Source organism: Poecilia formosa, unplaced genomic scaffold (assembly GCF_000485575.1).
Source record: "Poecilia formosa unplaced genomic scaffold, Poecilia_formosa-5.1.2 Scaffold41, whole genome shotgun sequence".
Classification (NCBI taxonomy): domain Eukaryota; kingdom Metazoa; phylum Chordata; class Actinopteri; order Cyprinodontiformes; family Poeciliidae; genus Poecilia; species Poecilia formosa.
In genome coordinates, this window is record NW_006799980.1 from 923,000 (window position 1) to 949,009 (window position 26,010).

At 38.4% G+C, this 26,010-nt stretch overlaps 1 protein-coding gene and 2 long non-coding RNA genes across 3 annotated transcripts in view; 1 reads left to right on the plus strand and 2 right to left on the minus strand.

The window, feature by feature from the left end:
* LOC107836150 (uncharacterized) overlaps positions 1-6,266 on the minus strand; it is a 9,220-nt gene extending 2,954 nt beyond the window's left edge. The window contains exons 1-2 of the long non-coding RNA XR_001662008.1: positions 6,120-6,266; positions 47-49 (exon numbers count right to left, since the gene is read on the minus strand). This is a non-coding gene — a long non-coding RNA (uncharacterized LOC107836150). The remainder of the gene's footprint in view (positions 1-46; positions 50-6,119) is intronic.
* Positions 4,285-23,416, plus strand: ponzr1 (plac8 onzin related protein 1). The gene is made up of 4 exons (XM_007551306.2): positions 4,285-4,389; positions 14,558-14,662; positions 17,766-17,911; positions 22,996-23,416. Exons 2-4 carry the CDS (start codon positions 14,560-14,562, stop codon positions 23,131-23,133), a joined length of 387 nt encoding a protein of 128 aa, XP_007551368.1. The 5' UTR covers positions 4,285-4,389; positions 14,558-14,559; the 3' UTR covers positions 23,134-23,416.
* LOC107836149 (uncharacterized) lies at positions 6,349-25,743 on the minus strand. The gene is made up of 4 exons (XR_001662007.1): positions 25,732-25,743; positions 16,940-16,946; positions 14,870-14,874; positions 6,349-6,560 (listed from the first exon to the last, which is right to left on the minus strand). It is a non-coding gene; the product is annotated as an uncharacterized LOC107836149 (long non-coding RNA).
* Between the last annotated feature and the right edge of the window lie 267 nt (positions 25,744-26,010).

The window sequence follows — 26,010 nt, forward strand, 5'->3', positions numbered from 1 at the left end:
AGTCCAACAGATGGCAGCAATGCGCCCCACAGTTTACAGGACACACTTCCTGCTAAAGAGCCCCCTGGTAGTTGAAGAAGAATCCACATATAAACCGGAAAATACAATAAATGAAAAAAAAATCTGAATGCTCTCTGGTATTATTCAGGGGGCCGGACCAAATGTGGAGGGGCGTAGTTTGGGGACCCCTTGTTTAGTAGTTTAGATGCTCTCAGCCAATCAATTAATAGGTCGTCTTCTAGAGCTGGAGTTGTAGCACAAGCAGTGCAGAACCAGAACAACAGTTTATATCTCCTTATTTTTATGAATTAGCTTATGGGGTACAGCCTTCTAGGACTGGGTTGAGGCAATGTGGGATTTGTTAACATTGTGTTTCCTCCGCAGGGCGGCTGGGCTCTCCTTAGAGATGGGGTGAGAAGCTAGGCCATCCGGGAGGGACTCAGAGTAGAGCCGCTGCTCCTCCATGTCGAGAGGAGCCAGCTGAGGTGGCTCGGGCATCTGGTAAGGATGCCTCCTGGACGCCTCCCTGGTGAGGTGTTCCGGGCACGTCCCACCGGGAGGAGAGCCCCGGGGAAGACCCAGGACACGCTGGAGGGTCTATGTCTCAGCTGGCCTGGGAACATCTTGGGGTTCCCCCAGAGGAGCTGGAAGGAGTGGCTGGGAAGAGGGAAGTCTGGGCCGCCCTTCTGAAGCTGCTGCCCCCGTGACCCGACCCCGGATAAGCGGAAGAAAATGGAAGGATGGATTATTTTATTAATTTGTGTTTCTATTAATTTGGTTTGCATTTGTCTTTGGTTAAGTTTCAGATTGCTTGCTTCTAGTCTTGTCCTGGGTTCACGTCCTTTATTGGGTTTTAAAGTGGAATAATAGTCAATTTTTAATGTAAAAGAATGTATAAATAAAATATATTTTGTATACTATTTCTGTTTCATCATTCTAAGCCAGACCTACCTGGGTATTGTTAATTGGGAGACCCTGGGCCACTTGATATTTCAGTGGTCTACCAGTTGGTTTTAGGGCCACATCCTCAGTCACAATCCGGGTTCTTTCCCCCGTGTTACACTTATCACAGTCCAGTGTTTGTCCTCATGCTTTAAAAAAACATTGTAAATGTTTTTTATGTGTTTTTCACAAAGAATAGAAGCTACTCTTTCTGTTCTGTTTAGAACAATTAAGTTCCAGTTTAACAAGCTTAACTCTTTTTAATATAGGGATGATTTAATACCATGTAGATCAATTAAAAAATGGTGAAATACCCCAGTGTGGAACTGAAAATAAGCTATTAAAAACTGATTCAACACCTGGGTGCACATACACCAGGAAGAACATTCAAGTGTATACTAAAAGAGTAAAAATTATTTTTCTTTCTTGCATCCAAGCTGGAAAAAGCATTTTGCACTGATTGCTTAGGAATGCACAATCTAACTTTACCCCCCAAAATGAAAGTAAACAAAAAATGATAACATTCAACATTTCTTCCAAGCTATATAGCTTGCTGCTGATTAGATTTAACCTTCTGGAATATGTGTATGCGAATTATTAAATAGCACTACTATTCCCCTTGCTCTTCTTAATTTATGGATGTAAAAAAAAAAAAAGAAAAAAAAAATACCTAATGCAAAAATCGCTGCAATTCCCAGATTTTATTTTCAGGACAGGAAGAAACTGAAGGGTAAGTTCAGCAAAGCTTTCCATGAAAGTGACTTTAAATATTGAAAAGTAAACATGTTGTCCTGTCCTTCAACTATCTGTGGTTGATCAGAATCAGCTTCATTTGGGGAAAACAAACAAGGAATTTGACTTCGGCTCCGAATATGTAATTGTCTCTGCAACCGCCAGGGGGCGCCGTTGTAACAAATTACTGCATTTCTTGCATCCCCGACACAGACACACCTAAGGATACAAATAACGGGATCATTTTACAAGTTCTATCATTTGTCTACAGAACAAGTTTAAGAAAAAGCTCCTTTCCACTTGATATTATCTAAATGACATTTGATGCTGGAGATAGATTGTTAAAATTATATTTTTATTTTTGCATATGACCAAGTAAAGACTCACACAAAAAGGTCAAAACATTGTTTAGGAAATGAGTATCAGACAAGATAAACAATATGTTTTTATTGTAGATGTGATAAAAAGAAAAACACTGTGCCTTGTAGAATATGAGGATATTTTTGTTGTAGTCTGCATGAAAAAGTCCTGCAGAGTATCTGAGAGGCTGTGCGAATATATGTAGTACAGGATAAGAGTCACGTCTTCTAAATGTTTTGCACCTCCCACCAGGAAGAGAGTCTGACCCAGAACCAGCTGGCAGGTCTCCATTCTGGGCTGGGAAACCCTGGGGATTGTTCAGGGAGAGCGTTTCTCAGAGTGGATGTCTCGGTTTTCTCCCCTTGCTCATATGAACCTTTAGAGTTTGGACATCTTGTTTCAGTTATTTTCTTTTTTGATAATTTCCTTCTTTCTGGTTTGCTTTCTCATATTTTTTCCATTTTGGTTTATTTCTTGTCTCGATTCAACTATTCCTATTGCTTGTGTTTTGGTCTTGTTTCATTAGTGTTTATTTCTGTTTTTCTCCCCTGTTATTTCTGTTCCTTCATTCTTTTTGTTTTCACCTTATCTCAGCTACCAGTTTGTCCCTGGTTCAGCTGCTAATCATTGGTTCTCTTCATCCAGTTATCTGTCCCCTGGTCATTTCCACTCCCTCTTGAGTATTTAAGCTCTCCAGCCTCTTTATTCTCCACTGGCTCCTTCCATTTCATTCTGCTCTTCTCTTTCCTTTTTTCATTAAAACGTGTATTTTATGCAGATTCCGTATCCGTGTCTGCGTTTTGGTCCTGCTGCCAACGTACCTACCTGACCCCTGAAATGTCTGAATCAATTCAACTTTGTAAATGTTGCAGTCTATGCCAGTTTCTAAAATTATTTTAATTACATGTCATTATTTATTACACAAAGATGAAGCCAAAACTAAAAGGTTTTCTGAGTAACCAAATACACCTCCAAAACCACAAGAAACGTACAAAATAAAAACAATTAACAGAGAAAGATGAGTCATGTTTGTAAGAGTAACTAATCTCTTTCTCTGGGTTACTTATTTATTCATTCATAGGGATACAAACAATCCGGATAACATTAGACAATGCTGTAATATTCAAGATGACAGAACTGAAAACTTGAGCAGCTACTTAGCAGGAATAAGTTCAGTTTGTTTTCATAACAAACAATACGTTACAGTTACACTCGAGACACCGTACAAGACAAAGAGGTCAGATTTTGATGCAGAAGTGCCTAATCTGTCCAACCTCATGGACACTTTGTTCCAGTTTACGGTGTGGCAAAATTCAGATCAAAGCCAAAGGAGATGTACTTTGAGGAACTCTATATTTAAAAACCTGAAAAAAATAAGAATAGAAGACGGTACATAAGGACAAATTTACGACACTAGCCAAATAATACTGTACAAGTATTAAAAAAAAAGCACAGCTCAGATCCAAAGAAATGTGAAACTGAGCAGCAGCAGCAACAGATTATAAGAAGTTAAAAAGTAAAAATATCACCTGGGATGTGCAAATAACAGCGAGAACATTATAAGACAAACTGCAAAGAACAGAAAAGATATAAACATTTATGAAGCTTGTTGGGAGCAGTAGGTGGCTATAAAGTCAAACAGCCGCTGGGTTGAAGGATCTGTGATCTTGAGTAACTATTCTACAAAAAAAGGAACTTTTAAGACTATTTTTACTGCACCACACTTTTCACTGTTAGTACTTTACCCTGTTTAAACATACCATATGCAAATAAGTACATGTTTGTCTGCTGGCAAAATTACCAGTTTCTTTTTTTTTTTTTTTTTTTTTTTTTACATAAAACTTATTTACTTCTTTAATGTTACTTGAGTAATTTCTTGGACGGCTACATTTTAGTTTAACTTGAGTGAAAATGTGAGATTATCCTGTTCTTATTTGAGTGCGGCTGAGATAAGCTGCTGGGTTTATCTGCCTCCTCTCACGTAGATAAGCTGTTGCTCCATCAAACTACTCCTCAGAACATGGCTGATACCACCAGTGTAAAGAAAAGAAGGCCTTCTTCACTCCAAATTACCTCAGTCCCACACAAATTACACAAATTATGGCATACGTAGATATTTTTTTTTTCCCCAGTGTAATTTCAGCATTATTGTTTATTTCATCTTAAAACGCTGAGCTAAAAGGAGAAGCTGCTTCCTCTTCCTCCTCCTCCTCATTGTTTTCCTGGTGCCCCCCTCTCCCCACTGGTGAGAAAAGTGAAACTTAATTTGCCTCCATCAGTTCACACTCAGCAACCCAGCAAGTACACGGCGCTCTCCACGCTGCTTTTGTCCCCCCACAATTCAGCTTTAAAAAGGTAAGAAAAAATAAAGATACTGCTACAAACAGCCGCTGTAAGCTTTAAATGCTGCTCATTTGAGCCACTCGGGGAGTTTTTGTCTGCTTTTGTACAGCTGCGTACTTTCCGTACTTTTATTTATTTTCCGTCCACGTTTTATGCGACTTTGCATGTTTTTTTAAAAATTTTTTATTTATTTTTTTATCTACGTTACATGAAATGAGTTAAAATGTAAGTTTAATCGGAAATATAGCTTGTTTTCTCCTTATTTGAATCTCTTGTCTACTTGTTAATTTAATATGCAAATGACTGGCTCGTTACACCTGCTTAAATCAGTAATACACGGTGTTGAAAGGCGGCATTTTCTGACTGACTAATCTGTTTCAGCTAATTAGGCCGACGAGAACCGTTGAGCGTGAGAATGATTGTATTTATATACTAGAAAATTCCTGAAGAAATTTAAATGAGGCCTGCCAAAGTGTGCCCGTCGGTTTGGACCCAGCGTTCTGATGCTAAAAACTAGTATTAATGCTAAAGAAAGCTTCAATGTAGTCAATAACATGTGGAGAGTCAGAAGCATGTGGACTAAGCTGTACTTGTACCATTCAGTATGTTGCATACGGTAAAATGAGCCAAAAATGCTAATAATAGCATGAATGGTATCAGTAGAATGTGGGGTATCACTACCATGTTGTCTGTCATTCACTTACTCCATTCAGTATACTAAACATGGCTAATAAGTAAAAAAATTCTAAACGCCCTTTTTTTTTTTGCATTAGCATTTTAGGTGAAATACTAATGCTAATGCACTGGCTTGTGCATGCCAATGCCATAACTTGAAAGAAAATGCTAAAAAAGGCTCATATTATTGCACTGCATAAGGTGGAGCACTAACTCGAGGAAAAAAGATCATTAAAGCTATCCTGAGAAAAAAACGTAAAAAAAGGGGAGTATGCAGGCTTTTATTTTGAAACTTTCAGTAAGCTTCATTTCAAATGGCAACACTAATCCCATGTGTAACAGTGGTTTTCTTAAACAGTTATCTAATGCAAAACAGAGCAATTACATGATATAAAAATTGTCAAGGCTTTTATTTTGAAATTTTTCAGAAGCTTCATTTGAAATGGCCACACTAATTCCATGTGTAATAGTGATTGGGTTAAATCAGTTATATAATGCTCAAAGCACAAGTAGTTCAGAATACCAGCCAACTCCTCCTCTATAGTAACAGACAGTTCCGCCATGTTGTAGTTCTGACATGCTGCTCAGGCCTCTGTTTTAACTGAGTCTTGGCCACAGATAGAACTACAGTTATGGCAGTTATGCCTTTCTCTGTATTCTGTTGCTATAGTGATTAATCCTCAGCAAACTGCCCTGTGTGTGAGATAGAAAGGTGGAGAAGGATTTCTATCTCTATGAGACACCCATGAAATGCTAATGTTTGTGCTAATGTTAATGAACTGAATTGCTGCGCAAGGCAGTTCACTATCCTGAGAAAAAAAACATAAAAAAAGCTTAATATTATTGCACCGCCTATGGCGGTGCACTGACGTGAGAGCAATATGCAGGCTTTTATTTTGAAACTTTCAGTAAGCTTCATTTTAAATGGCCACACTAATCCAATGTGTAAAAGTGGTTGGGTAAAACCAGTAATATAATGCCCAGAACATTCTGCCCCGTCTGTAGTTATAACATTCTGCTCACCCTTCTGTAGTAAGTCAGAGTTCCACCATTATGTAGTTCTTAACTGCCAGCTCAGCCCTCCTCTGTAATAACTGAGTGTTCCACCATGTTGTAGTTCTGACCTTCTGCTCTGCCCTCTGTATTAAAGTGTTCTGCCATATTTAGAACTACAGAGTCTTTGTAGTCCAAACCAGCAGCTCTGCCTTTCTCTGGATTCTGTTGCTATAGCGATTAATCCTCAGCCAACTGCTGTGTGTGTGAGACAGAAAAGCGGAGAAGGATTTCTATCTTTATGAGACACCCAGTCAGTTTTGATGAAAAAAGCTGTCCGAACAACTCCTTCCTGTTCAGGATTCGTAAGGCCGATCCAAAACCGTTTGAAGCATATGAGAGGGCTATTTGTCGTCTCATTTAGTACCGCGATTCATATCTGTAGCTCATTCACAGTAATTGCAGTGATGAGAGAAAAATGGTGTGCGCTGAGCTTAGAAATTTTTCAGAAAAGTCTGAAAATGAATGGTTGAGTGCCTGAAGGTACCCTGTCACTTTATTTTGCTCTGAAGCACCTTGACAGAAAACCGTCCGCCCTAGAGAAATTTTGAAAACATTTTACGGGAGCAGGCATGCGTATCAATGTCATGACCAACTTTCATATTAATAGAGCAATTTTTGCAGCCATGAGAGCGATTTCAATATTGTTTTGGGGTCGCAAGTCAGTCACTGCTCTTCCCTATGCATTGCTATGGGCAGGCCCCAATTAAAACATTAAAAGCAACAAGCAACATGTTCCCAGTCGTTTCCAACTCAGCTAATTGCATGGATCCACGTGTTGCAGTTTGGTGTGTTAAGTTTTCAGAAAAGATGTAGCTCAAAATAAAAGAGAAGTTACTTCTTTCATAATGTGTCTTAATTAACTGTGTGGCAAGAAAAGCGGAATCATGATAAATTAGTTTGTTTTTTTTACACCTTTGTAAACCATTTTATCACGTTTTTCTATTAAAACTATAGGTTTTGTATCTCTTAAAAAGGAGACATTTCATACATCAACATCCTTTTTCCAAATTCAAACACTACTTTGATAGGTCTAGCAATATGTCTGCTTTATATTAAAGGTCAACATAATCCTTCGTTATGTGTAACATCAGCATTTCTTAATCAGCATTTCTTACTGTTTTCTCATGTTACTGAATTACTAAAACCAGCTGAAGAGAAATGAAACTTGGGTGTAGTGATGGACTCCAACCTGAAACTACGGAGCCACAAAAAGACAATTGCAAAGTCAGCCTTCTATCACCTCAAGAATGTTTCTAAAGAACTTTAGCCACAAGATCCATCTTTAGTTCTCTGATTACTGCAACAGTGTCTTCACAGGACTGCCTAAGAAATGAGTCAGACAGCTGCATCTGACCCAGAGCGCTGCTGCTGCTTGTGGTCTGACTAAAACCAGGAAGGCAGAGCACATTACTCCAGTTCTGAAGTCCTACTACTAGTTTGTAAATCACTGAACGGTTTAGCACCGCAGTACATTAAAGACCTGCTGTGGTTGTATTAACCTTCCAGACCTCTCAGGTCTTCTGGTTCTGGTTCTGCTCTGCAACCCCAGAACCAGAACCAAACATGGAGAAGCACCATTCAGCTTCTATGCACCACAAATCTGGAACAAACTTCCCTACAACTACAAAACTACAAAACTGAGTTCCTTTTAATCAAAACTCAGATCCTTCCTGTTTAGAGATGCTGTTGATTCATGGTAACTGGAACATTGGTCGACATATTTGATGTTTACACACTTTATGATTTTGATGACAGCATTTGACAAAACGTAATGTTCATTGCTTGTTTCATAATTGCTGTCTGTTTTTCTGGTGTAAAGCACTTGGAAACTGCCTTGTTGCTGGATTGTCCTGAGTGAATTAACTCGACTCGACTTGAAAAGACTCAGAAGCAGCAGCAGTGTGTTGTTCTATGCTGTTTTCTCATGTCCTGTGGACAGAGATGACCTGCTTTAATGGGGGCAGTGGTTTCTTTGCAGCTTGCATTGGTTTCTCTTGTAAATAATTGATCGTCATTTCGGATCATACTTCTGTACCAAACATGCAACCACATGATATCAGCAGTCTCACCCTGCTGCCTTTATTTGCGCTGTGTCACATTCGTTCCACTCTTCCAGTTCGTACAGCGTATTTACTACCTCTTTCAAAGGTGGATTGGGGTTGGTTGTGCTGCAGGGTTAATTTTGCATCAGGACCTTTGAGTTGGTTGCAACGTGTAATGAACCGGATGATCCGAATGACTGCTTGAATCCAGCTTTGATTTAATAAACTGGATACAGTTTCAAATTTCCATCTTGATATTTCCTTTTGTAGAGCAAACATGCTCTGGCACATGTAGGCAACCAGATTCTCACATTCAGAGAATAATAAAAAGAGACAGTTTGCCAACATATGTGCCGTCCAACTCTAACCGTATACATTTCAGACCAACACATCTACATTTCAGACCAACACATCTAGGTACAACAGAGTATTAGGACCAATGTGGATAAAACAAACTGGAAAATCTCAATTTCTACAGTTTTCCATGATTCAGTTCTTGCATTTTCGATATTAAGCCTGGGAGATTCTCTGACGTAGCAAAGTCAGAAATGTGTTTGCTGAGTGGTTATTTGCATCTCATTGTCCTTTGTGTTGCTGGAGGGGAAGAGAAGGGGAATTTCAATGACACAACTGTTTTAAATATGTGACTGTGATGCAGTGGAGAACTGAAAGGTCTTTAACTCTCTTATTATGTTCATTTCTGCAGTGCAGCAATATTGTTCCCGGGTCAATTTGACACAGGGATTTTTTTAAGACTCCAAAGACTTCCCTCAAAACATTTTGTATCATATCAACTCTAAACTAAGTTTTTAATGCAATGATGTTCTTTACTTCTTAGAAATGAAGGATGAATGAGAATAATTAAACTATTTGAATGTTTTAACGTCCACTAAGAAAACCTACACAGAGAAAAACAATGGCTATTCATGAAAATTATATACTTTTTTTTTGTTTTTGCTGCCGCTAGTAAAAGATCATACTTGGTTTCTGTTCCTTTCAGGTTCTCATGAGAACAACATCTTTCCTTTTTCTAGGGTAATCTGAAGAAATGATCACAGCAGGTCATGTTGTTCCTCCTGAGGCCGTTTGGCGTATTGATCACAACCCTTGTTCCCTGATTCGTCTCTGGAGCTCCTAAAGTTCACCAGCAATCACCTGCATGGTCCATACGTAGCTGGTTTTTGTATCATCAGATTTTTAAAAATTATATTTAAGTGTTTGAAAGGCATGCAGGACCACCCAAACATGCATGAAAATGCATTTTATCCAGCTCCTTTCCCGTAAAAAAAAAACACCTTCCTTGTAGATTAGTCATTTCAGAGTTACTGCCACACTAGTAGGCTTTGGCAACGTCTATTATATTTTTTTGGCGTTCACTAGCAGATGAAAACGACTGGATTTCAACTGGATTTTTGATCCAGTTGAAATCCAACTGGATCAAAAATCCAGTCGTTTTTGGATTTGGATGAAGACATTTACATTTTTGATGTAAATGTCTTTCTTTAAGGGACATGGCTAATGTTTTTGTCATTTGTTTCTTAATCAGAATCATTGGACTTGGTCTGAGTGCTGATGGTTGCTCACACTTCTGAGAATCATGGGAGCAACGTCAGCGACTTGGTCATTTTTCATGGTGTCGTAATGTTAAGGAAATATATAGCATTGTCAAATATGTGTTATTGACCACAAAACAACATTATATATCGATGTTGGCCCAAACTTGTGTTCAAACGCTGTGTTCTTTGCTGCCACTCCAGCTGGTGTTTTTAGCCCTTTGAACATGGTCACTGGTTTTGTCTAGTGTTGGAAATCATCCTGAAAAGCCGTTCATTTTATTCAGGTGCTTTAAGGCACCATTGGGTTGTACTCTTCAGTTATAGACTTGCACGAGTAGAAAAAGACTAAAAACTACAAAAATGGTGTAAAGAGCAGCAGCCATCTGACCTTTCTGACCGTTGGATGTTACGGAAACTGGCTGTAACTGCGTTGCTTTACTCATTATGCAACCTCTTCTCTCCACTGATATCCCCTTCAAGATGCTCCAGCTCTTTGCAAAGCAAACCATCCATTCTCACTGCATGTTTATGTTGCATAACCAAATTAAATCCAGAGCTGTCTGTTCATTCTTACTGCTCTGAAGTGCTCTTTAAGATAAAGGAAACGTTGCTAGTGGCCATTTGATTGTTGTGACCTGATGTTAAAGGTGTTAAGGGATGGCATAGGAAAGCTTTGTGTGCTATTAAAGTTGGATTGCTTTTCAGTTTTATCACAGTTGCTTTTATTTTATCTGTAACTGGAAAATAATGGAGAAAGTGGTTGGGTAACAGGATGATATATTTAAAAGGGAAATTGCTGCAGAGCTTGAGTTTTTTGTGCTGGGAAATACAGAGATCTGCATTACAGGCACTTAAGAGTCAAGTTGTGGAGACTTAATGCAACTGCAGCTTCTAGTTATCTTAGTAGTTGATGAATCTATTGGTATTGTTCCTAATTGGTTGATTAATCATTATTTTTAACCATCTCTCCTTTCTGTTAATTATTCTCTTGCAGCATTAGTGATTTTCTCAAGATTCCTTTTGATTCTTTATAGTTGAAGCTGTTGGACCAGGACACAGTAGAGCATGAGACCTCACATGATCAAATTATGGTCAAGAATATTGTTCTCAAATTAGGCCTGTTGGTAAAACAAAAAATAAATAATAATAATAACCCAATCCCTCCACCCTCGTCCATAAAGGTGCGCTACTTCACTGATACTTAGCATATAATCAATCCATAGGTGCTCCATTGATGAACATCATTATTAATTTAACTTGTTTAGGAGAACATTAAAGGTGCTCCTGCTGTATAACAGCAGCAGCAGATAAGCTGACCAGCGTCTTATCTGCTGAATGCCCTGACCTGTCAGGACTTGACCCAGCTGGCTGGATTTATCTAAACCACACAGCAGATTTTTCACATAGTTCTGTCCTCTAAGAAGTACTCAAAGACCTCCACTGGCGTAACCTCCCTTAACTCCGACTGACGTTCTCTACCTTAACAGAAGCTTCAGATCAACATTCCTACCAGGAGCTCAAATCTAAACAAGCAGAAAATCTAAAATTAGAACAATTTGGAAGGAAAGCCACAAGTGCCAAAATTCGATCATATGAAACAGTCGCAAAATTGATATAAGAGCATGTGAAAAGTTTCATAAAGCTGAAAGTGCAGGCATCTAATTAATCAATCTGTCTGTATTTCTAATAGATAAAAAAAAAATAACATATGATTTAAATCTTTAGTAATTATTCCAGATAGCTTTATCAGGAGTCTTGATGAATTTTCAGGGAGCTGTAACTGCACTCCTACAATAACACAAATTACAATTACCTTGAGAGAACCAGAGAAATCATTGTACCACAACATAGCGTCACAGATATATATCTAGTCTTCCTCTAATATCTTTATTTTTGCTCATTAAAAATGTTTACTCCTTTAAAAAGAGACTAAAAGATGGGATCTGTTCCCTCCAAGTAAATGCACGCAACACCAGGAAGCCTTGCAGAACCGCCTTCTAGAAATCAGTTGTCAGCTTAGCTTAGTGTCAGTAAATCAGTTGGGACTTCACTGAACTTTTCTGTGGGTTCAAACATTCAGCTGGGGGCCAATAAAGTAAGCCGTTGTTCCCGAATGTAAACCAAAACGAGAGATTATTATCAGAAAACAGAAAGAAGTATAACCAGTTCAGGCTGGCAGCCCCGAATCCAGCCTGAAAGTTTTTCCTTTTTTTTTATTTGGGTAGTTGTTGCAACATCAAGTTAAAGAATATGAGGAACAACCAGGTGAGACGTTCAAATCAAAAGTTAAGCATTGATAGTTGTACAAAAAGTCATGTCATGACATATGAGCTGCACAGTTTAGTTTTTCCTGTGCATGGTAGGCGCAGAAATGTTTGCCGTCTGTAACGTTCAGGGTGTTTCTCTCCACTTCCTGTCATTCTCAGTGATTCATTTATTGCTATTCTTGTTCTCACTCTTCAGTTTCAGTCTCAGTCTGGATGGATGGATAAAGTGGCTTATTCAGAACTGAAAGCCCACCAGCTGCTCATTAGATTGAGAAAATATTCTCTAGTTATGTTTGGCCATCGATTAATGGATGTTTAATTGATAGAGGTGGGCCTTTTAGAATGTTTTTTTTGTTGTTGTTTTTTTTACCCCCAAGTTTATCCTGAATCGGTTTATATTTCATTCCATCACGACACGGTGGCTTTAGAGTTGCAGAAAGCTTTGTCTTTTCTCTCAGCTTACATGCCATCTATAGTAAACCCTTTAATGCAAATTAGGGGAAGTAAGATCAACATTATTCACAGGAATTTATCTACAACAAGAAGCTGAGCTGACAGAGAGAAAGAAATAACAAAAGCGGAAGTGTATTTAGCAGAAACAATTCATTTCCTTCTGGAACCACATTTTACTCAGTGTGAACTCTGTGAAGCTATAAAACTGAAATCTTTTCCCCGTCGTTCTTTGCCAAACAGCTGGAGCTCAGTCAGATTGAACCAGCGTCAATTTTCAAGTCTTTCCATGGATTTTTAATCGGACTTCGGTCTGGACTTTGACCGGACACATTAATACAAAAACATGACACGACGTTCAGATTTTTATTTTTATAAAAACGCCTAACCCATACATCGTTTTTCTTTCACCTCACACTTATACGGTGCTTCGTGTTAAGTCAAAATGTTTGTTTGTTTGTACAAAGGAGATCAGGTCACTAAGCTATTCATCTCCGTTTATCAATTTATTTATTGTTTTGCTTATGCAAGGCCACCTCTCTGCACACATTGCTGCCAGAGAAAAGGCTCTGGTCTCGCAGTGAATGCATGTTTTATAAAACACATCGACTTACAAACAAAACGACAGCGGCTGTTTGCTTCGTAAGGTGAGGTAACCTGTCATATAGTGATTTAAACAGAAAAGTTTGTCCATTGTTCTGAGAAAGAAACTGGGGGGGAGGATTTCTTGCACTCTCGGTTTTAATCTAAGTGATCTACGTGTTGTTGTTTTACACACATATCTTGTGTGAGTGTTTGTCTGTGACCCACATCCTCTGTTGTCTATGATCAACAACATGGACTTATTTTCTTAAACTTTCTTTCTCTGCAGCTGGCCACTGGTTTCTGTACCTGAAAAATATTTCACAGTTTGCCACAAACTGGGCTTGTCAAAATAGCTCATTTTACCAGACAGTTAAATGTTCCCAGACGTTATTGCGATAAACCATAAGATTGTTGTTTTGAGAGTGTTTTCAAGTAACGGCGTAATTATGAAAGAGCACATTCTCAAAGATCAATAAACTTCAAGTTCTGATGGACGTTTAACACGAAAGCTCCCCTGGCAATCATCGGTGAAAACGGGAGCTCTGTTTGGAACGAGTCCAGTTCTGGGGCAACTTCAAAGATGGCGGAGAAGGAGTTTGGTTGAATCTCGCAGCGCAAAACTTCAGCTGTAGAACGAAAGACTGATTTCCAGAAAATGGCCTGAGGAGATCAAGACCAAAACATGAGGCTTAACGTAGCAGGTGCAGTCCCACACCTGTTGTCACATGTGGGGCGCACATTTTGGTAAATAGATGACACTTTAACTTTAGAGAAGTGTATCAGGTGGACGGCTTTAAATTGCAGAAGTGTGTGGAGAGGACACATTGAGGATGAATGCACCCGATCCAAGTCTTAAAGTTTGGAAGGCCTCTATGCCATCTCCCTAATCTGTAGCTGCCTCAACAGATTTAACTTTAGTTTGAAGCTAGCTTACCATGTAGGCCGCTCCAAAACGGTATTACTAGATTCACTTAGAGAAAACATGTTTGTAAAACTAACATGTCAGATTAATCCCAAGTCTACCAGAAGTATGAAAACTACTTAAAACTGAAGCTAATATGTTTGAAATCCTCATAGGTTTAGGTGATTAATATTAAGGGATAATTTGTGTTTCATGACAAACTAACCAAAGTACTTTCAGTCTGGACTTATTACATTACCCAAATATAATAAATAAATAAATAAAAAAGATACACAAAGAACATAGACGTACAAAATAGAAAGTACACCCTCGTTAATTCTAAAGATTTGTTCTTCACTCGGCACCGAAAAGCTTCAAGTTCAAGATGAAATGAACAGAGAAACATTTCACATTCCATTTTACTGTACATTGAACAAAGTCGAAGCTAAAATCGAGCGTGGCCTCTGTGTTGTGTTGAAGCCGTCTGAATAACTTCCTGTGCAAGATCAACAGAGCTTGTCGACGAGTCTGCACATCATCAAGTGCTTTTCATAAAGGAACAATGTGGGGGAGCATTATGCAAAAGTTACAAATCTAAACTACACATTTCCTCTTCTGATGAGTTTGTGTCTGATCTGTGTCCTGCAGGCATGGCTTACCCACCCCAGACTCACCAGGTGGTGACGGTCACCCACCAGGGTCCGGGCAGATGGAGCACCGACCTCTGCGACTGCTGCTCCGAGATGGGCACCTGTAAGTCAACGAGCGCCACCAGTTTTACTCGCTGTCCTAGCTGTCAAATTCAGCGTTCTGGCAAAGTGAGCCAGGTGTTTATTTGGATATCCTGATGTTGCAAAAACCTCCTAATACCAGCCTTTCCAAGACATCTTGTGAGAAAGAAGCCCACAGAATGCCAGAACCTCTCCCTTGCCTAACAGTGGATCAGAGGTTCTTTTCCACATATTCTTCATTGATTTAACGAAAGGCCCACTTGTAATTTATGGGGGGGACAAAGTTAAGTCTTAGGTAAAGTCTCAGGCGTATTTAGCCGTAATAAAATAAAGGCGTCTGGACGTCTTGTCTTGTTTCTTGAAGACGTTTCCTCTCTCATTCTAAAAACTTCTTTAGTTCTGAAAAAAAAGGTTATACTTTCAAGGTTTATGAGGTGTAATCAAAATAATTACATTAATAGGATTAAGATCCTAATTCATCACTTGAATGATGGAGCCAAATTTCCATCCAGTTCATTGTTTGTGTTGTTGATGCAACCTGTTTTAGACACATTTAAAGGTGGTTTTTTCCTACTTCCTTTCCTTTCCTGCTCAATGTTTGCAGTATCAACGTAAATCTTTGCCTTAACTTGTATTCCATGTTTGATGATTTTACCCGTTTTAAAGAGTAGCTGAGAAATGGGCCTCTGTGTCACATCATATCTTTACCCCAGAGAAACATTAACTCACAGATGACCAGTGAAAGGTTCTGATTCTACTTTTAAGATTGAAAGACCTTAAAACCCAGCACTGTGAATGTCTGTGATTATTTGTCTTTGTGTTAAATATCCTCTATGCATGTTAATGTTATTTGTTTGAAATAAAGTAAAACAGAAACAATGGAAGCTTCTGAAACACTTTGATCAACCTAAAAAAAAGTAAAGTATGAAGTAAATTAATCCCTGTCCTTTTGAAAAACAGTCACTGCTGACAGTATAGTGCCTGCAGCTGATTTTCTGCTGAGGGCAAAAAAAAAATTAATGTTATAAAAGTTTGTTTATTATTTTTTCTTCCCTTTTACTATTAAGAAAATTATTTTTTGTGTCAAAACATCAAAGTGAGTGTGTTGCTCTGTTGGGGCTTGTGCGTTCTAGTTGGCTGTCAGGTTCATGTGGCTTATTTATGTGGGTCAAATTTGTGCTGGTTTGTGCACTGGCGTTGTGGTTGTGTTCGCGTGGATCAGGTTAAGCGATGGTTTTGTGCGTACCCTCCTGCATGCGCCCTCGACCAGCAGCGCCAAGGTGAGAACAGAAACATGCGTAATTATTTTCCAACACACTTGTCTGCTCAAATTCAAACGCAGAAATACTTTATAAATCCCAAAGGCAAATTAAATCAATCCAGAAGTATTTGATTTAATGTTGAATTAAACAGTGTGCAGGTTTTCTGACAGCATCTGAAGCGGCTCAGAAATGAAGGATTATTTTCTGTTTACGTCAGGTGCATTCTCATGCACTGACCTCTTTGTGTGAATTATCTCTATTTTCACACCATGAAGTAAAACCGCAACAATAAAAACAAATTTAGTCTGACATGAGAAACCAAAGTTCAAAATGCCTTGTCGACAAAACTGACAGCTGACAAGAACTGAATGAGGAGACTGGTCCTCATTCATCTGAACACGACGTAAAGAAAGAAGAAACTACAAGAGAACAAGAAGAGATAAACATCACAATTGTGATGTCAAACGGAAATGCATGTGTTTCCTGGAAGAGAGGAAAGCCGGAACCACAGTCTGACATCTGACCCATTTCTAATCCACTTTGTATAAAAGTGTCTGCATAAAGACAAACATTTAATGAGCTTGTAATGAGACTCTGATTGATCAAGATTTCCCATAAAAAAAATCATTTGTAAAAATTATATCGCTACAACTTTCTATTGTAATAGGATGAAAGTTTCACAGATTATAAGCTGTTGTGACCAAACAGTTCAGAAAAACTCAATCTAAAAATATTTCTATGGATTGTGGTTTTAAGTACTTTATAATGCATCCATCCAGGCCTTCTTATACACTTTATTAAGTTAAAAATATAACCAAATATCAAATAACTTCTTAATTTTCCATTTATTTCTAAGTTTTATAACATAAGAAAATTAACTTGACTTGGCAAATAACTTGATTTTTTATCTCCTTTCCAGTCATTTTGAGGGACGTAGAAAAATTATCCAATCAGAATGGTTTGAGGGTGGAGCTGGACATCAAACCCCGCCCACAATCCGCCCCACTCCGCTTTCTGCAGCCGGTTTTTTCCTTTACAAACATTCTCAGATAGTTTTTAACTAATTAATTTAAGTAGATTGAATGGTAATAAAATGGGTCACTATAGGAGGAGCTACCATCTGTTTGTTTGAAAATCAGTAGTGAAACTGATGCTTGTTGCTTAATGCAGTATTAAAATATTTTAGAAGGTAAAGTGGGAAACTCAATCATAAACTACATGTTATCCATGTTTGCCATGAATCGAAAAGATATCACCACTACAAAGTTAAACTCAAGTTTAGATTTTCATTAAATATAATCAAAGTTCCTTTAAACCATAAAACTGAAACGTCTGCTGCTAAACTTTGAGCTGCCAGCTGAACGTCTGCCAGTGTTCATACTCGTCTACTTGGTATTTTATTTCTCTTCTTGAATTACTCGGGACCAATGCGGGTTTTGCAAGACTGAACATGATCTTACTTACCTACAGATATTCATCATGCATGTGGAAGCCCGTGTAAATTCCAGCTTTCCAGGGATGTTTCATAAATTTGTCAGACTGAAAGAATGAATGAATGAATGTACTATGGTCTGGGCTTGCATGACATTTTAGCTATGAACTTTATTTTACACACCAAAAGTTCAAAGTGCATCCTGTGCTTATTTATTAAGAACATAACGTGGATTTCTCATTCTTGTGTAAATATTCAGGGGTTTTATACAAACTCTTTGCTCACCTGCTCACTTCAGCTGGTCAAACCAGCTGGACAAGTTTACTTACAAACACGACAATCTCTTAAAGAAGCTAATATGTGCTACGATTAACACTAATTTGCAGCTTGGTGCAGCCTGATAGCAGCTTTACTCTTCTTCTCGCCAACAGGTTGCTGTGGGTTGTGGTGCTTCCCCTGCCTGCAGTGTGAGACTGCCAGTAAGTACGGCTGGTGCTGCCTCATGCCCTGTCTGGACTTCTGCGGCATCGTGTCCTGCATACTCCGCTCCAACATCAGAGAGCGCCACAACATTCCTGTAAGTCGGACAACTGCAGGAATACTTAGTTGTTGTGATCCAATTTTTATTTTTTATTTTTGGAGTGACCAGATCCTTAACTTCTGTTTGTCATGGCCCACTGCTCTGTATGATTCTGGGGTTTCCCTTAGCTAATGGGTTTGGGTTAACTTGAGTAATTTGTCAGAAATAGATGACAGAAACAGAAGTGGTTAAAGATTCACTCGAGTCTGGCGTGGGCTTGCAGGAAAACATAGTTAACTTTATTAGGCATGGAAAACCCAGAGACCGTAACGTTCCAGAGTCAATCAAAGGGCATTGTTTCCGTTGTAGCATTTCTCATAGAGATTTTTTATTTGAAATGCTACAATGAAATACACTTTACTGAACCAGAACAACTGTGACGGTCAGGATTCGTATGAAGTCTGTGCAAGAGTTGAATTTCAATTAGATATTCTTCGGGTCAGGAAAAGCCAAACAGAAAAAAAAAAAAATCCTATTGGAGATTTTAATCTGTTTGACGTCGTTGACATGAATGAAAAGTCAAATTAGCTGCTCCGATTTGAGTTCCTTTCATTTTGCTGTTAAAGAAAATGCAGATCTATTCATCTGTCAGACAATCAAGGGACTGACACGTTTTCCAGAAACTACGTGTAGAGGAGCCACTAACTTGATCCTCATGCAAGATTTTCAGGTTGTCAGTTGATTTTCAAAACCCCATCGACCACACGACAGTGAAAACATAGCACGCTTGGTCCTGTGGAGTGGTTTGCAGTCACACAGCAAGGACCAAACACCACACAAATCAATTTCACTCAGGAACGTTCAGATCTCAGACGAAAAACCTCGCAAAACCTCTCTTGGACAAATCTTCAGAGTAAACCAACATGGCCGACAAGGAAGAAGTGACGGAGACGGTTTGTGGAATACATTTAACAAAGAAAGAAATACTACAAAGACGTCTCTGACATCCACCGAACTCTGCGGTGTGTCATAACAGTTGCTTTTTTTTCTGTATTTTGGATTCTTTTCCGTCACCGCGCTTCCTGATTCCTTCCTGATTGGCTGCCTTTTCGTTTGTTTTCAGTGAACGCCCTCCAAACAGTCCGTCATGTTGAATAACCTTGACATCCTGCTGACCATTCTAGATCACTCTTAACTCACCACACGGCAGTAATATCTCCTAAGATTATCTTTAGAGCCATCAATGTTGTCGGAAATGGCAAATCGGGACAAAAATCTGCATGATTATTTTGCTGCGTTAACCAAGCTTAAGCCTTTGCTTCACTCTCAAGAGGAATTTCCTAAGAAAAACATTTAGGAACCTCCTTCTTAAAGAGTTTCCCCTTTCATAGTTTCCAAAGTGAACTAAAACTCCTTCCTCTTATCAGTTCTCTTTGTGCTACAAGATTGAATTTGAAGTCGGACCTGTGAGAAAGAAAAAGCTCCTCAGTTCTCCAACATGAACCAGCCAAAACGTTCCACAATCACAAACGATTTTACAATCCTAAACTATGTTTGACATGTGTGATGCTGTCAAAAGATGATTGTGTTTTTTTTTTGTTTTTGCCATTTTGTCACAAATAAATGTTCCTAAAGTTGGCTAAAAATGAACACATCATCACCTGATATAAAGACATTTTAAGTACAGATGAGGAGTAAAGTCCAAACTACTGTGAGTGTCTGTAATAAAAACAAAACATGGAACGATGGAACAATAGAATAAAATTTCCCAGTGGGACAAATTACTCCAGGATGAGATGCCGCGGTGTCGCCTTACAGCGGACGTATCTTCTCAAAAACCCTTATTATTATAGTCTGAATTAAAATGATTCTGCAAAAGAGAAGTGAGCCAAGCTGCTTCCGCTGTCACTTAAAAGTCTGAAGCATTGTCAGTTGCTGGTTATAATTTTTTCACTCAGCCTCACGTCGTTTCAATGTTATTGTTTTTGTCAGTGTACAAAATGATTTTAAAACCATTTTTGATCTGAAACATTTAGACGTGACAAAGTAGCAAAATCAGAAGAAATGCTGAGATAATAAATACTTGCTCCCTGATTTGTTGTTTTGTTGCTTCAAACATAAAAGCTTTTAGCATAAAATAGAGGATCTAACTCTGATGTTTCAACCTCTGAGTAATGCCACAGGTTTTGTTTTCTGGCTCTTTGTCAAATTGAGCCATCCACATGTCGGCTTCAGCTAAAGTCGTGGTACAACGTCTATCGGGCGTGGTGATAACCGGCAATGAGTCTTTTACATCTTCATGGAATGAAATTTGACTCCTGGGAGAGTTGAACGCTGTTTTCTCCATTTATGGATAATAGCTCTCACTGTGGTTCTCTGGGATCCCAAAGCTTCAGAAGTGACTTTGCAACCTCTTCCACACTAATGGATATCTGCGTCTCCTTACATCAAGGCACGATTTGTAGCTTTGTTTTTAGATCTTTTGGGGCTGTGTCATGCAGAAGTGATTTCTTGTTCTGGCAGCTCTGATAGAAATGGTTTCAGTTTAGGTCAGTAAAGCTTTACTCAGATTCAGAAACACTTTATCAATGCCAAAGGAAAATTAAATGTTGTTACTCGTAAGTTTCTTCAAGGAGTTGTTGATGTTCATGCACGGTTTCCCGCAGAAAACTTGCTAAACCCACTGGTAGGAGCTCTGGGGCAGCCAGCATGTTTTTGAGTTAAAAATGTTTAAGGTTGACAGGAAATGTGAAAATATGACCAGCTGATTATGTGTTTTTGGAAGACATTATTTGCCAAATCTAAACACAAACCGTAAAGTCTTAAAAAAGGGACACAAAAGAAAGTTGTTCATGTCGTTTAATCTGAATTAAACAATTCTTAGCCTGGTGGAGATGCAAGTAAAGCCTGGTAACCCGCCAGTGAGGAGGAAGCTTCTCCTGTAGCAGTCTGCATTACTGCGGCTCTGAACAAGCCTCTGACTGACGACACTCAGCAGCATTTTATAACAAGGATCCTCAGGGTTGTCTGTGATTTTCTCAATGCTATGAACAATCCTGTTATTATTATTATTATTATTATTATTATTATTTAAAGAGACGTGCAGCAATTAAAATGCATTAAAAAACACATCATTATAAACAAACAAAGATCAGGAATTAGGTTATGAATCCAGCGGAAGTTCAGCTTTAGGAAGAAAAGTGTTGTTTCTTCTCCTCTTCGTCTGCAGCCTGGCATCCAGAGGGCAGCCACGGGCGTAGCTTGTGCTCTGGTTAGCTTTACTCCCTTAATAAATGAATTATCGAATTGAAAACTGTATTTTGAATTTATTCAGCTGGTCTTTGTCTCACACCAAATAGAATAAGGTTGAAAAGCTGAAACATTCAAGTGTGACAAAAGCCAAGCTGTGCGTAGCTGCAAACTGGTTTCCTGTGATTCTGACACTTTATTAACGAACAATCACACACACACACACACACGCACGCACACACACACACACACACACATACCTGAATAACTAAACAGAACCAACAGTCTAAGACTCGCAGGAATATAAAAACAGAAAAACTAACTCTGGACCGTTTGATACAAAAATTAACCCAATCAAGCTTTACTCCTTTTAATTATTTTTTAGCCTACTTCATGTTGTCTGATAGGTTCTATTTAAATTACACAAGATGTACCCAAGATGATTGAACAAGATGGAAATTACTTTTTAATGTCAAGGATGTTAAAGAATAAAAAAATGAATTATTATTTGACTTTTTTTTTGTTTGATATCAGAAACATTTAAGTGACAGAAGAGATCTTTGAGGGAGCAAAAACTGAAATCACATTTTCTTTTCCTCCTCAAATTGAGTTAAAATGATCTAAATTGAGAATCACGAGTCAGTGTTTCTGGGTGAATACACAAAACGCAGAGATAAATGAAAGCAATTGCGTGCCAGGTGTTTTTAGAGAGTTGCCGCCAAACTGACAGAGCATTGCGGTAATATTTCCTGCAACCCAAACAGATATTCTTTGATCGACATGAACGCTACAAGTGCAGAGAGGTGTGGAAAAACACTCCTAGAAACAGAAACTGAACAGACCTGTTTTAAAAAAAGAAACGGTTTATAAATGAACCAGAGTAAGCCAGTCCTTTTTACTTTGCGATTTCCGTTAAATGAGCCAGATTTTTTACAGTCCTCTGAAATGTCTTCAGGATTTATGGAGAAAAAATTTACATATTATTACCGTAATTCTGAGCTTTGGTGAATTTGGTTATAAAAGGCTCCAACGAATTCAAGATGAAATCTTTACACTCATCAACAGGCTGCCCGTTTGACTTTAATTAGTAAAGAGTGGAAGATCAAATGAAAGAGGATTCATCTATTGAAGTCTGTTGGCGATAGTTTCTTAGAACAGGATCTTGCAAATTCAAATGAAAAATAAATAAAAAAATACATAATAGTCAGACGCAAGTACAACATTACAGCAGTCTGACTGCTGTGAGGCAAAACAGCAAAATCTAACCTGGTGTCCCTTAATCTCTTTCAGAGTTTCCTGATGCATTTACTGACAGAAAAAAGTTTGAGTTTTCAGTTTTTGATCGCTGGTGTATGTAGGGACAAGATCCATGAATGCTTGAAAACAGCTCAAATCTGTGAATACCTCTACAAATGCTCCAAGTGGAGCAAAATTAACACCAAAAATATGTTAATGTGCATCAATAAGCACAATGGAAACTGTCTGCTGCCTTCCTTATTTCTGCTTCTGGCCTTACAGCCAATCAGCTCCAAGGAAAATGAATGGAGTTCCTGGATTGGCTCCATTTCCTAGATATTTAAGATCACCAAGCTTCATTTTCTTTAGAATATCAGATATGCTCCACAAATCCACAAATGAAAGACATCTTAAATAAAAAAAAGAAAATTTCAACTAAACTCGCTTTAAGGCATAAAAAAAAAAAAAAAAATCATGGTTACATTAACTCATGTAGCCACGCTGGCTGATGAAAAAGCAGAGAAAGTTGTTTAAATATTTTCCGGGTAGATGTGGAAAAATAAAACGAGGCTTGTCTCCATTAATTTGAATATTGTCAACAAAGTGGATGTTCTGGGAATTGGTCTGACTTCCCCCGTCCTGTTTCCCGTCCACAGGGCTCCGGCTGCGACGACTGCTGCAAGGTGATGTGGTGCTACCCCTGCGTTTGGTGCCAGATGAACCGAGAGCTGAAGATCCGCGCCCGCAATCCGTCGGGCACCACCGTGGTCACCACTCAGGTCGGCAGGATTTAGCCTGCAGACGTGGAGGTGGCGTCACGTGGTTCATACATTTCATATTTTGTCATTTCACCGTCATGCAGAGTTACTGATTGGAGTTTGTTTTGATGCAAAGAGAAGCGTTTCTGTTGAGCTCTGTTAGTGTGAATGCATTTGTTTCAAGTCAACTTTGTTTTTTTTTTTTTTGTTTTTTTATCACCCGTATGTTTAAGATCTTCTAGGATTTGAGTGCCACATTAACGAGTTTGATATTTTTCTGATCTTTGTTACTTAATAAAATACTTCCTTCAAGTCTCAAGAACGCTGTCACTTCTTCTTTTTTCTCCTGTCAGATGACGACCGATATCCACGTATGTCAGAAGGTTTTATCTCATGATGCCTTTGAGCAATGGGGTTTTGCTGACAAAGCGTATTTATAAGCTTTTCTGTCTCCAACCAGAGTATCAGAGTTTGGGCTTTAGCCAAGGTTTTGAGTTGGAAATGTTATTTTAACCTGAATTCTTTCTTCTTATCTGTTATTTTAATGTACTCACAGATTTCCCACATTGTCCTGAAAACTGTTGAGCTACAGCAGTTTTAAAAACATTGTAGATAATTTCCCTCATTTTGGATAAATGTGGGAAAACAGAAAATAGAGGAAGGAAAACACCAGACAGTTTAAGAATCACACTGGTTCATTTGCTGCATCAAACCTTGACTTTAACCATTTAGCTCCCAGGATCTCACTTTTTTGCGTTTCTGAAAACCCAGAAGTTTGTTTCCTAACAAATTCTCTTCACACTTTTTGAGTTTTCCATGTTGTGTCACCAAACACACAACAAGCTTGAATGTATTTTGATAGGCTTTTTTCTCCACCTACATAAAAGAACCACAGACAACGTATATCAATCTTCAACCAGGCTTTTGCAAAAGGGAGAAAATACAGTAAACTTCTTCTCCAAGCTGTTCACTGTATGTTCTGAAAACCTCTGGTCAAAGCTTGTCTTTATTATCCAGAAGGGGAGAGGGAGGGAGGAAACAGAAAATACTTCTGCACGCAGGCAGTTTCACACGTAAGGAGTATTCCGGTAGATAAGGATTCAAGTTTTGTCTTTTCACACAGTTAATTCTTTCACATGAGGGCGGAAAGGAAAATGGGGCCTCCTGTCATAGATAATCATGTTACAAAGACATTCTTGTAAATATTGGGAAGACAGGGTTCAACCTAATATCTTAGGTTTCACACACAGTAGAAAGCTAAAACCCTTTAAAAAACAAACTAACTAACTACTACTGTAAAAGTGATAACACAATATTTCTAACATTTTATCACGGTTTTATGTTACAAATCAGAATCTGAATAGTGCGGCATGAATTTATATTCAGCCTCTGCTGTGGCCATTTATGTTGAATTTTTGTAAGTCTTGAGTTCTATCAGTTTAGTTTTTCTTTGGGCAATTAGGAAATACTTAAGTTACTTTAGAACCAAAATCTGTAATTCATTTTTGTATTTGAAATTGTTTAGATTTCTTTGATAACTTTTTGACCCTCCCATTAATTTAAGTAATTAAGAACCCACTTGGTGTGTGGTGGGGGTCCTTTTGTTTGGCAAATATCCGGTGTGATGACAGGATGTTTTTGTAAAATGATTTTTTTTTTTTTTTTGCGGTCATCTAAGTTCCAAAAACAAAAATTTCCAGTGAAGGCCATGGGTGACAACAGGTGGCTTGGTTCTTGCGCACACTTTTATGAACTTGAAACATCAGATTAAGCTAATTTTCATTTTCAAATAAGTTGTGAGAGATTTTTATTTTGTCTATAATTTTTGCAAGAAATAAAGTATGTGTGTTTTTCCAAACAATCAAGTCGGAAGTACGTGCAAGAACCAAACCACCTGTTGCTGCTAACGTTTCTACAACGCTAGTGCTTGCCAGTAATTGGGGAAAAAAAGGAAGCGAATATCCACTTTTAGCTCTGCTACTTTCATTTCTGTCTTCTTTCACAGTGCTACTATTAAAAAGTCTGTTAGCTGTTTCTTTTTGTGGCGTAGTGAGTAAATAACCTTAGCTACGAAGAAGAGGTTCCACCATGGACAGATGTGGGACGGTGGAAACTTAAGCAAACACAGAGAACAGACCGCAGAGATACTGCAGGGAAGATTTTACTGTTAAACATTTAAGAACTGTTGGTGAGAAACTCTGGATGTTTCTTTATGGGTTTGTAAAACAGACATAAAAAGGAGGGAGCGCACCCACGTTCGTCCTGACAGAAACACATGGAGCTGAGGCTTGTTTCTTTATAGGCTTATAACTGAAATGCAGCTGGAAGACTATAAGTAGTGACGTGTTTTACTTGAGACCTTGAAAACATTAACTTTATCTCATATGCTTGTAAAACGAAGGAACAAAGTCGGTAAATGATTAAGGGTTGACCTCGCTTTCATATTTTATCTGGACTTTTGTGCTCCAAACAAGTGTTGACACCTGGGCGTTGCTGTGTGACTCTTTTAAGTGTTACTGGAAATTCAATGTTTCAGCCTTTGATAATGACATATTTCTGCCGTGACGTCATTCTTAACCCTTGGGGTGGTTTATTTAGGTTTCTATTTCTCGTTTAATATTTTACTGGAGAAACGAGGAGGAGAGTTTCAGCAGTAATCAAAGCAAGATGTGAATTCTTTTATTTTCTTCCCCCATAAAACGCCCCTGAGCTCAAACATAATTCTGCAATGTCAAAAAAAAAAAAAAAAAAAATCAAGGAAAAAAAAAAGGCTTTTGGATTTAGGAAGAAAAAAAAATAAGTCATGAGTTCTGTCGCTGTTGTTCATGTTTCAGTCTGAGTTGGACAATTTTCCAGTAATCTGACTAATTATTGCAGGCGCTAAAACAATAATACTTTTTTTTTCTTTCATGC